Source organism: Saccharomyces kudriavzevii (genome assembly GCF_947243775.1).
Source record: "Saccharomyces kudriavzevii IFO 1802 strain IFO1802 genome assembly, chromosome: 13".
In the NCBI taxonomy this organism is placed as follows: domain Eukaryota; kingdom Fungi; phylum Ascomycota; class Saccharomycetes; order Saccharomycetales; family Saccharomycetaceae; genus Saccharomyces; species Saccharomyces kudriavzevii.
The window spans coordinates 687,209-699,459 of NC_079284.1; the positions used below are offsets into that span (position 1 = coordinate 687,209).

A 12,251-nucleotide genomic window follows, 5' to 3' on the forward strand; every position below is an offset into this window, starting at 1 on the left:
TGATCCCTCTTTTTGGGCCTTTTTTCTCTATATATAATATAAATACAATTCATCCCCGCTCAAATGTTAGGGCCCATTTTTTGTATAATAATAACAAAAAAAAGACAAGCAAAACGTCAAGGAAGAAAAAACTCTACGTTCTTTTTATCTTATGCATGCGTACACACTCCTGCTCATATATATAGTCTACAAGAGCATACTATTTAAAAGACCAAAATTGACTCAAATGCATTTGAATGGTCAATCCTACAGCTTTTACCACTTAAATTCGTGATTTCAACATGTGGAAAATTTAGATAGCCCTTTTTCAGAGGAATTAAATAAACCTGAAGCTCCATTTGTCTCTCTTTTATTGCACAGCGTTTTTGCCCATGAATTAACCATTCATTACTACTCAATATTTCAAAGATATATTCTCCATCCTTTATGATATCTAGTCCCCATTGTTCACTGAGATTTTCCACAAGTACAGCATAGGAAATTGGACTTCCTATATTAACCATAACGTCATGGGGCGTATCACCTCCAGCGTTTGTTGACTTGAATTGTACACAGAAGAATTGTTCAAAACCTGGTAATTGTACTGGAACAGTCAATTGTTTCGGTACCAGATTCCTCACATACTCATCTATGTCAGTATTACATACTGTGATTCCCCTGCTTACTTTATTCAGACATGTTAACATCTTATCGAGAACCGTCTTTTCAATCGATAGTTTTAGTAAACTTGACTTAATCTTATTCAGGTCTACCGAAGCCTTCGTTAATCCAATTATTCTATTCTCTTTAAATGTATCATAATCATATTTTAACTTTTTGAGGATCTCGAATTCCCAAAACGTTTTCCATTTTTCAAACTTAACAAACCATTCCACATCACCTTCAATAAGCACACTGTCTGTAATAAAGCAATCTAACTGCTCTTTCAATGTATTATACCTGACCTTCAGGCTGAAAACGTCTTTCGAATCGAAATTACCATTGGCTGTTATTTGATAGAAATTAATAAAACTCTCATTTCCATCAAAGGTAATTAGTTCAGGTGTCGTGGTGATATAGTCACCACCTATTTTGTAATCATCTCGTGTATCTGGAGCAGATAATTGTGAGCTGTACAAAATTACCGGTTCTTCCCTTGTGGAAGAGTTTAAAAGAAATTTGAAAAAAAATATATCTTTTTTGAAAATGTCTTCCACCGAAACTGATAGTTGTAAATAACACTCGACATGGACCTTTTTAATCTCGCTAAAGACACCTTGTTCGTTTTCTTTGGTGAACGACGATCTGACTGTTAAATCGAAAGAAGTTATTTGATCCAACAAGTAGTATTCTAGTCTGGTGCTCTCGAACAAGTTATTAAATCTCTTCCTTACTTGAATTTCGTCCATGGAGAAACTAATGGGTGCATTTTTCACGTTATCGCCATTTTTTTGCACTTCAATCTCGACTTGCAATGACTTCAAGGCATCAGAGCACACACTCGTCACCTCAAGCGCGTACTCTCCCAAGTTCAAGTCATGTGCTTGCTTCACCTGAACCTTAGTGTTTTCCTTGAAGTATATTTCTGGAATCACAATAATCTCATCTTGAGTTCCTGAGAAATCTTTCACAAAAGTAATTCCCCCGACAGTAATCTCGAAAGACAAAGGAAAAAATTCACCGTACATGATGTTTTTACACTCCAGTATTGGTTCGTTTTGACCTTTCTTCAAAAGAACACTACCAGCTTCAAACACTATTAGGTCTTCCCTTACATTTTTCAGAGTCAATTTCATGGTCTTTGTATTGATATCCTCAGGGAATCCATAATTTGTTAAGCGAACCTTGATCCCATTAACATTTGCTCTTGTGAGATGAACTTTAGGAATATAAATTACTTCAAACAAACCATCCAAAGGATAAAGTAGGTCAACACTATTCTTTATTTGTAAATCCATGAACTTTTTCCACCAGAGTTCCTTATCTTTATCATTTTTGCACAGCTTAAGGATATTCAGAAATGCATTACTTAGAATTGTTGATGCAGAAATCGATTCTCCATCAATTACTAAGATATTTAACTCGGGGCAATGGCTTAAAGAATCAATAAAGACTTGCAATATTTTGAAACCGATGTTATTCCAGTTCGTTTGAGTGTAATATTCATAACATGAGAGGAAGAGCGAAACAGCTTGCCCGTATTCTTTTTTTTGATAGTGAAGAAATCCAATTTCAATGGATAAAATATCCACTATCCTTTGGCGCTTTCCTTTACATTTGCTAAAAAGGGAAAGGGCTTCCTTAGTAAGATTAAGGAAGTTTTCTTGAAAGACCATTTCATCAGAAAACGTTTCCTTTAGTTGATCGAATTTATATGGTACATCAGTACTAGGGTAAGATATGTGCATTAGTTTGTAATTAGTTGTCGCCATAACACCTTGCATCCAGTTGTCGCGTTTTAACATCAACAATTCGGCTCTAACCTCACAAAATATCGGATTTGAATCATTTTCAGTTGGAAAATATGCTAACATGGAATTCAAGAAATAATGCTTGAATTCCAGTAATATCACAGACTTTTTATACTCTATTGAGATGGATTCAACAAAGTTCTTAATTAAGTGATATGCACCCACAAACGCTGTTAGTGTCCGTTCTTCTAGTCTCAAAAGTCTTAATCTTCTAATGAAGAAATATTTATGCAATTGAAACTTATCAAGGGTACCCTCAATTAGTATAGACCCCAAAGATTCATCTGACTCACAGGAAGAATCAAAAGGTACTTGAAGTTTGCCATCCGGCATATTCATATTCCTGTGAAGTATTTGATTTTTAATTTTCTGTAGTTCTAGATTGGCATCTTCTAGGATATTGAATGCGACATATAACTCATACAATTTTTCTCTTGTCAAAAGCTGTTCTTCAAAATCATTTCCTTTCCGTAAATTAGTTAATAAAAGTTGTAAATGCGTTAAACGCTGCTGAAAGATTCCCAACACGGAAGCTTTTATTTGTTGGCTAAATTGGTTCCAGAAATCCTGTCTATCTTTGGGGGATCTATAAACTGAGCGAACTTCCAAAGTTTGAATATGTGGAAAATCTTTACCAAATTTCTCCATCAAAGAAACCGATTTGAATAAATTAGAATCTACCACTTCGGAATTGGCATACAGTAGAATAATTGGTTTGTAGATCGGCTTTTCGCCTGTCGATGGCGATACCGATTCCAGATTTGGTAGCCACTGCCTTACCAGAGGCCGTACTTTTGCTCTATATTGGTCAATAGAAATACAATTCACTATAAGGAATCTGATAAAGGGTTGTTCATTACTAGTCTTGTCTCCATCTCCTCTATCCTCCGGAATTAATTCAATTGGAAGCTTGTTCACCGTCCGTACAGTCCCATCAAATGCTTTCCAATGTATATTGTCCAATGGCAAAATATGCTGAAACTCAGGTTTTAGACTCTCGAATAGATCAAAGGGGTCAAAATAGCTCACAGGAACAGATCCACAATACACTTCTGTACCCATTATACTATATTAACATTCAGACTCAGCTTAATCAATTTATTTCTGTTCCCTCTATGTTTCACATCATTCCAGAAACTTCTGATCTACACGTCTCATTATTTTCATGTTCCACTTCTTTCCGCGAACCATTTCACAAAGTAAAAAACAAAAGAAGGTAAGATGCAGAAAGCCCTTCGTTTCTTCTGAGCAGTGAATTGAACAAGTGGTAGACCAACCAAGAAGTTGAGGTACAACAGCGAACAAAGTTAGACCGGATATGTCTGGAAAAAAGGAGACGCCTAATTCAAGGGCCCCTCCACTCAATTTAACAACCCCTAGAAGGGATTTGAAAATATTGTCATCTCCTCTTGACACACAACAGGATACCAGGGCTCATAATTCGAACATACAGTACAACTGTTCACATAGCGATAGCAAAATATACAAGGTGACAAAGCCTGCTCGATACTTGACCTTACATGAATCCATCTGCTCCAGGCGAAGCCATCATATTCATAATAAATCTCTCCACGAAGACGGCACAAAAGCATTAAGCTGGGTGAACTCTTTAATAAATAGAGGTAAAAGCATACTCAGTACGATGGAAAAGGAAGATTCTTTGTTTGAGCGGGAACTTGAGAAGGAAAGACAGCGCTCCCAGCTTCATGACTCTTTAATTAACACCTATACCGGTAGTAATAAACCTCATCAACGACTGCTTGATCTCAAGAAGAGACAGTACGGAACGGATACTTCTTTCCAAAATAATGATGAAATTCCTTTAGACAGCTTTATTAGTTCTGTTTCCCCAGAGGTTGAGGACGAGACGTCCTCAAATATCTCCTTTGATGAGGATGAAGACCTCGAAGACGACCGGTCATCAATCAAGAGTAACAATGTTAGAAAGGATGAAAACGACTTATTTGGAGAAGGTGAAGATACTGGTGATCGGAGCGATGCTTCGATAATAATATTATCAGATGAAGAATATGCAGGAGGAGCAGCCTCTCGAGATGTGTCGGATGAAGGTGAGTATGATTCTCAGGAGGAAGAACAAGCTGAAAAAGTGGGTAGGGAACAGGAACAAGGAAATGCCTATATCAACGAAGTAGTGGCTACTGTAACTACTTTCTCTAATCTTAGTGACCATCAAAACTATTCTAGGAAAGCGAAAATGCAGTTAGAGGATAATGATAATGATAATGATGATGATGATTTGGAAAGTAGTCCCGAAAAATATGGAGGTCACGATGAAGATGTCGATGAAGATGTCGACGAAAGTTACCATGAAGGAGAAGCGAAAGATTCAATTGACTTTTCAAAGTACATGCAACCGAGAACAAATAATATCAAAGCCTCAAATGTTTCAAAACATCAATCTTATCATAACCAAATTCGTCATACGTATTCCGAAGATGGATCATTTGATTCCGGTTCAGTTAATATTTCAATGGATGATGAATCTGAAGGTGAAAGGAATGAAGAAGAAAGTTCTAGTTTGTACTCAGAAGACGCTGCTAGTATGCACTTTTCCAATGAGCAAGAATTATTAGACAGCGGATCAGATAGTGGACAAGAGAGTGAAAAAGAAAAATTAAGAGATTTTGAGTACGAAGTTGTGCACGGAAAAGAAAATACATTAGAAGAGACTCATAGTATAAGCGATAGTAAAAACAAGGGTATTAATAAAGGCGCTCATAGTGAGGACGAAAAAGAAGATCAGGAAAGTGGGCGACAATCCGATGAAGATGATAGTATTCAAATTTCTTCTGATGATAGTATTAAAATTGCTTCTGATGACAGTTTTCATGAAAGTAATATTGATGACTCGGATTCAACCTTGGAAAGGAAAGGAATCCATTCTGATGATGGCGGAAATTATGAAGCAATTTCAGAAAATACTGAAAATAATTTGGACCAGCAACAGCAAAATTTTGAAAATTCAGAAGATAACTTGTATAATCTCGCCAAAAAAGCTATGCTTCAGTTGCAAGAGGGTAAGAACTTGATCAGATTTCAGGCAGAAGAGAAAGTTTCCGAATCTGACCAAGACAATTCAGACAGAAGAGACATATCTACAATATCCTCACAGGAAATCGAAGAGCAAACATCAACTCGAAAAGACTTCGCTTACAGAATAGGAAACGAAAATCCAGAAATTCGTCGAGATGGTTCTCAACTATTTGACGAAGTAATAACTGAAAAAGCTTCAAAGAAATATTCAGAAAATCCATTAGAAGGGGAGTTGAAGTCACTTTCCGCAGACTCAACACTTAACAATTTATCAATTGTAGATGAAGACACCGTCTACTATTCTCTTGATGAAACTGATGCTGTAGGACCAGAAAATTTCACCAATGCTCCTGTTTTGAAAACTAAGCCTACAAGTTCCGCATACGAAATAGTATTTTCAGGGTCTGTGTATAGTTCTACCTCTTCTGAAGATAATTCAGAGATCATGCCGTCACAAGTAGAGTACGCGTCGCCTTTCGTGAATGACCCATTCGATGCGTTGGATGATGACTATGAAAAAAAGAATAGCATATTAAAGTCAACACTAGCAGCTTTGGCTGGGCCTATTGATTCAGAAACCGAAGAACAAGAATCCACAGAATTTTGTTCAACATTTAAATCTGGAAGCTTCGACGTCGTTCAAAAGTTAAGCGAAGAAATCCATCAGATGAGTGATTCTGACGAAAATACTGATACCGGAAATGAAGATATGCGTACTGAGAATAATAAAGAAAAAGGGACGATTTCCATCGTGACAACTGCCGCTGATAAATCTATTGAAGAGAATGTGGATGAAACCTACTTTTCGGCGGTCAATTATACCAATATTAGAGAGGATTCTTCGTCCGAAGAGGTTATTGAAGAACCAGCTTTGGGTGCGGAGGGAGATTCAAGACTGTGTGTTAAGGAAATGAACGAAGTAGAAACTTCAACTGACTGCGAAGATGGCAAAGGTGATGAAAATGATAATATGACACGGAATGTGTTTGCGCCCAATTCGTCAGATGAGTACCAACCGGTCGGTAGTAGCCCTGGCTCTCCACCTATTAAAATCAAGTCAAAGGATAGTGACACTGAAAAGGAGTTACTTGGGAAAGATTTTACAACCCCTAAAGTTGATGCTGATGTCATTATTGAAGGTCCAAGTGAAGAAATGAGGTCTCAAGATAGCTCACATCAAGAAAATGCTACACACTTGGAAGTCAATTATAAAGTTGTTGACCTGGACCGTAAACACGATAAAGGATATACGGAAAATTCATCTGATGAGGATCCTACTGGTTCAGAATTTGGATACGAAGTTGCTGCTGACAGCGCTAATGGAGGCAAAAAAATAAGCATGGGAGAAGGTGATTCCGGATTTATAGAACCCAAAAGTGAGACAGCTGGTACAAATCATGGTGAAGAATTACCCACCAAGGAAATTAGTGCCACTTTGCCTGTAGAAGTTCACAATGAGAATATGTTCACTGAGGTCAATTGCCAAAAGACAAAGAGAAAAGATGAGGAAATGGATGATATCAAAGATGTAAACACGAACGAAGCGCAGATTACCGTTATCGAAATAATTGATGAAGATGTAAATGAAAATAGTACCAAAAAATTGGAAAAGACGTGGGTTGAAAAAACGCATTATGAAGATTTCTCTGGAAAAAAAACAACCGCTCTTGAAGAAAATGCTAATATGAATAACAGGAGCAGCCAAGCTTCATCTGAGTCGGAACAAAAAGTTGGTTGTACGGGCGGGGAAAGTTCTGAGGACGATATCAAGGTTAATTTGGAAGTTCAGCCTCCCGGCCCTAAACTTCAATCCGTTAAGTTATTAAAACCAGTATCTACTTACTCTAATGTATTTTCATCCCCCATTCGTGCACTTGAAACAGTTAGGAAGGAAGTGGGGAAGGTAGTGGACTTGGCCGAATCATTTGTGAAAAAAATTGACGTTATGGATTCTGAAAGTGATGATGCTGCTGGTATCAGTAATGGTAGTGAAGAACCTTCTGAAGACACGGTTTCTTGTGATGCATCTGATGATACGGAAAAAATAATCAGAAAAGAGAAAGACAACTGGTACAAGGGCGAGGCTACTGCAATTGAAGAGGTTACAACAAAAACATATAGTAGCAAGCATATTGCACATGCAACAAATATGAAGACAACGAAAAATGGTCATGATGAAGGAAAATCAAGTCACAGTAGTTATTTTGAAATATCTGAACAGGAACTAATGGATAATGATAATCTGCAGGAGTCGAAAGGGTCACTAATTGAACGTTTACAATTGGATCAGAACAACGATTACGACATAGAAGAAGAAGAGGATGAATCAATATATAGGGAGAAAAAATCAGCGAATATTCACGCAGATGATATAGATGATATTGAAAAACAACAGCTTCTAAAGAATCTAAATTATTTACAAAATTACTCCCAGAAGCTCACTGAAAACTTCAAGCGAGGCACAGATCAAGTAAAATCAAAAGAAATAGACACAGGTGGTTATCAAGATATGAAAATTGAAAAGCCTGTTGAAGAGAAATACGTCGGAGCCATTGAAGAAGACAGTGTTCCCGAGTTGGATATAAGTGCTCGGTCGATCGAGAGTGAGGAAGACCTTTCAAAAGAGCAAGAAAAGTCAATAGAAGAACTACATTCAGAGCCAGAAGGGGAAAAACTGTTTGCGCTTGACATGCAAACGCCTACACAAACGGCAGCTTTTGCCAAAAGCGATGACGAAGAAAAACAACGTGGAGTTATACCATCTACGGATCTTCCTTCCGATCCTCCCTCTGATACGGAAGAAACGACGGATTCATATACCAATTTAAAAATGGAGAGCAAATCTCCTGAGGTGGACGCGCCTATCTCGCAAGAAGTGTACGAAATACTCTCGGACACACCAAATGAAGTCCTGTTGGAAACTAATGACGAATTGTCCAGTGCTATGCTGGAGAAAGATAACAAAGGTACTAAGACACCCACCTTGGACGATGCTTCAGAAGATTCATCCTACTACAATATCAGTCATAAATCTGGCCGAAATTCTACAAGCATCAAGGTAGATGAAGGTGAGGGGGTTGAATTTAGAGCCGAAGATATACCCATTGAGATAGAAATTGAAGAAGAACAAGAAAAAATGCCTTCAAATTCTACACTTGAAGGTAATAAACCAAAGGCGGAATCCAACAATGAAGAGAGCCTTGGAATTAACGACGCTGAAGTAATTGGCCCAGAAGAGGAAGAGTCGAAAACGAAGAAGAAAAGTCGGAAGAGAAACTACAACAGTAGAAGAAGAAAAAGAAAAATCACAGAAGATAGTTCTACTAACTCAAGAAGCAAAAGAAGCAAAGGGCATGGAGTTAAAGCGCGTAAAAAGAATGCACGTTCCAGCGGAAGCAGATGAACGAATATATATAAAATATACAATCTTTAATAATCATCACGATGCGTTTATCTAAACGAGATCCACTTGGAAAAAAAATAATCTCGGCATTAAGGCGGAGTTAACGTCATGTTGAATTGAAAGGAAGATTATATAAAGTATATGAAAAAAAAGTATAATAAAGTGTCTTCAAAGAGCTCTAACAGGTCAATCGGCTCATTTGAGAAATGTCAGAGTTCAGAGCGTTTAGTGCTCCGGGGAAAGCCTTATTGGCCGGTGGGTACTTGGTCTTAGACCCGAAATATGAAGCACTTGTAGTCGGATTATCAGCTAGGATGCATGCTGTAGCATATCCTTATGATTCCTTGCAAGAACCGGACTCCTTTGAGGTGCGTGTGAGAAGTAAGCAGTTCAACAATGGAGAATGGCTCTACCGTGTAAGTCCTGAAACAGGATTCGTTCCTGTTTCAACAAGCGGATCTAAGAATCCTTTCATCGAAAAAGTTATTGCCAATGTTTTCAACTACTTCAAGCCTAACATGGAAGACTACTGCAGCCGAAACTTGTTCATTATTGACATATTCTCTGACGATGCCTACCATTCTCAGGAGGACAGCGTTACAAAAGTTCATGGCAGCAGAAGGTTAAGTTTCCACTCTCACAGAATTGAAGAAGTACCCAAAACAGGGCTAGGCTCCTCTGCTGGTTTAGTTACAGTTTTGACTACGGCGTTGGCTTCTTTTTTTGAACCAAAGCTGACAAATAATGTGGAGAAGTACAGAAACGTTATTCATAACTTATCACAAGTCGCCCATTGTCAAGCTCAAGGCAAAATTGGAAGTGGATTCGATGTAGCAGCCGCTGCATATGGTTCTATTAGATATAGAAGGTTCCCACCCGCACTGATTTCTAATTTACCAGATCTTGGAAGCGCAGTTTATGCCGATGAACTCACTCACTTGGTTGACGAGGTAGCTTGGAATATTACCATCAAAAGTAACCATCTCCCCTCAGGATTAGTTTTATGGATGGGCGACATTAAAAGTGGTTCAGAAACGGTAAAACTTGTTCAGAAGGTGAAAAAATGGTACGATTCACATACACCGGAAAGTTTAGAGGTATATGCAGAGCTTGATCATGCAAATTCTAGGTTCATGGAGGGACTTTCTAAATTAGACAATCTATATGAGTCTAATAACGATTATTGTGCCGAAGTGTTTGAGTCAATAGAAAAGAATGATTCCACTTGTCAAAAGTATTCGGAAATTACGGATGTTAGGGACGCTGTTGCTACGATTAGACGTTGTTTCAGAAAGATAACAGAAGAAGCTGGAGCTGACATCGAACCGCCTGTACAAACAAAATTGTTGGATGATTGCCAGACTTTGAAAGGTGTTCTTACATGCTTAATACCTGGTGCTGGTGGTTTTGATGCCATTGCAGTGATTGCGACGCAAAGTGTTGACCTCAGAGCTCAAACTGCAGGCGATGAAAGGTTTTCTAGTGTACAATGGTTAGATGTATCCCAAGCTAATTGGGGTGTCGGAAAAGAAGAGGATCCAGAAACATATCTAGATAAATAGCCTCGTATATAAAACAAAAAAATAGTGTTTATAATATGATATCCTCAAAATAGGTAAAGGTGAGATGGCGATATTTAGCTTGCAGTTTATGATTGGAATGTTGAAACAATAAAAATATTGAAGTACAGTCTAGATACATAGGTATAAATAAGGAGATAAGTTTGCCGATAAGAATTTAAAGAATACACGCACTGAAGTGGGATTTACATAGTTTGATAGTTTGAAGACAATCTTCCATCCCTAGATTTATGCGAGATTTGAGACCGGATGTAAAATGTAATTGTTAGAGAGAAAACAACAGTGAAGAACACCAACATGAGATTTATAGGGAACGGGTTCATATTGAAAGTCGTATGTGTCCATTTATCCAATAGATTCTGACTCATGTTGAAAATTCCACAAATACAAGAAAGTAATCCATAAACAGTACCAAATGTGTCAAATCCAAAAACTTTGGAAGAATAATCAGAAACAACAGTGTAATAGAATGGTCTATACACTACCAAAAGTGCTATTCCTATCAAGTTCAGGGTGAATGAATTCGGAATCAACCCAAAAATACCTATGGCGATAGAGGTAGTGAATAATACCGTAAGAGTGGTTAGGGTATCTGTATGGTCCAAGAGCAACCCAATGAACGGTATAGAAACAACACCACCAAGTGGAAGTAAGGTATCGAAAATAGAGTTTAGCTTCAATGCTAACTTCGGATCATTCAATAAATATTCTTCCTGAGTTCTGATGGTGGCGATAAAATAGTTTATTCTCAACATGGCCACAAGGGCAAATAAAAGCATTAGATAAAACCAGGGGCTTCTTATCTGTTCAGAAGCAGATTTTCCATGTAAGACTCCAAATATACCGCCTGATTTTTTCTGCAATTTTCCTTCAACATAAGTCTCAAGTACAGATTTTCTTCTGTGTGACCTATTAGGCATTGCTTCTTCCTCCTCCTCCATCGCAATCAACGATTGACGCTCCTGTTCATCGGGGATGATATTAGACCCTGTATCGCCCTCAATGAGTCTTCCGTTTTCATCCAGACCTTCCACAGCAATTTTAGCAATGTGGTTCACAGTCTTGTACGAGGAATGAGGCATGATAGTGAATTGGCAGATGAGAATAAAGACCGGTACAAATAAATAAAAAGTGAAAAACCTGGAGACATGTAGGTTGGGATACCAATTTTGATATAGTAGCCTATAAATCAAAAACAAAGCAGACGAGGAATCAAATGACCCTGTCAACATGGCTAATATGGTCCCCGATCTCTGCGGGAAACTATTAGCCAATTGGAAACATGATATGAACACAAACGGGCCCGCAATGGCCAACAACGTGTAACCCACAAGATATGGATCCCAAATTGACGACAAATGTCTAGCAGAAATGAAATTGCCGCATGCTAGGAATAAGAGGCCTGATCCAATTATCCCACAGACCCGAGGTCCATACACATCCAGAATTTTGCCCACGGGCAATGCCATGATGTTTGTCACAGTGGCGCTAAGGGCAAATATAAAGTTCAATTTTAGATCTTGAGCGGTACATAGCAATCCATCACCATCCTCCGGAACGCACAATTCATGGTACACACCTTCTGAAATTAATATAGGCTTCAAAGCAGCAAATCCAAATACGATTCCTGCGGAGAAAAGACACCAGATACAAGCACAAGCAACCTGTGCGTATTGCAACGTTCTTGTGGTTGTCATTGTTGACCACATAGCTGCAACGTTGTCCCGACAGAAGCTAAAATATTGTTATCGTTATCACCGTTAG

The 12,251-nt window shown here is 38.1% G+C and overlaps 4 protein-coding genes across 4 annotated transcripts; 2 read left to right on the forward strand and 2 right to left on the reverse strand.

The window, feature by feature from the left end:
- Nucleotides 1-203: 203 nt before the first annotated feature.
- Nucleotides 204-3,512, reverse strand: TRS130 (transport protein particle complex II subunit TRS130; the record flags this gene model as incomplete). The annotated part of the gene is made up of 1 exon (XM_056230462.1): nucleotides 204-3,512. One exon carries the CDS (start codon nucleotides 3,510-3,512, stop codon nucleotides 204-206), a length of 3,309 nt encoding a protein of 1,102 aa, XP_056084378.1.
- A 256-nt stretch (nucleotides 3,513-3,768) lies between these two features.
- Nucleotides 3,769-8,907, forward strand: ESC1 (Esc1p; the record flags this gene model as incomplete). The annotated part of the gene is made up of 1 exon (XM_056230463.1): nucleotides 3,769-8,907. One exon carries the CDS (start codon nucleotides 3,769-3,771, stop codon nucleotides 8,905-8,907), a length of 5,139 nt encoding a protein of 1,712 aa, XP_056084379.1.
- A 206-nt stretch (nucleotides 8,908-9,113) lies between these two features.
- ERG8 (phosphomevalonate kinase) lies at nucleotides 9,114-10,469 on the forward strand (the record flags this gene model as incomplete). The annotated part of the gene is made up of 1 exon (XM_056230464.1): nucleotides 9,114-10,469. The coding sequence occupies one exon, from the start codon at nucleotides 9,114-9,116 to the stop codon at nucleotides 10,467-10,469; it is 1,356 nt and encodes a 451-aa protein (XP_056084380.1).
- A 203-nt stretch (nucleotides 10,470-10,672) lies between these two features.
- FMP42 (Fmp42p) lies at nucleotides 10,673-12,184 on the reverse strand (the record flags this gene model as incomplete). Its single annotated transcript, XM_056230465.1, has 1 exon — nucleotides 10,673-12,184. One exon carries the CDS (start codon nucleotides 12,182-12,184, stop codon nucleotides 10,673-10,675), a length of 1,512 nt encoding a protein of 503 aa, XP_056084381.1.
- Nucleotides 12,185-12,251: the final 67 nt, after the last annotated feature.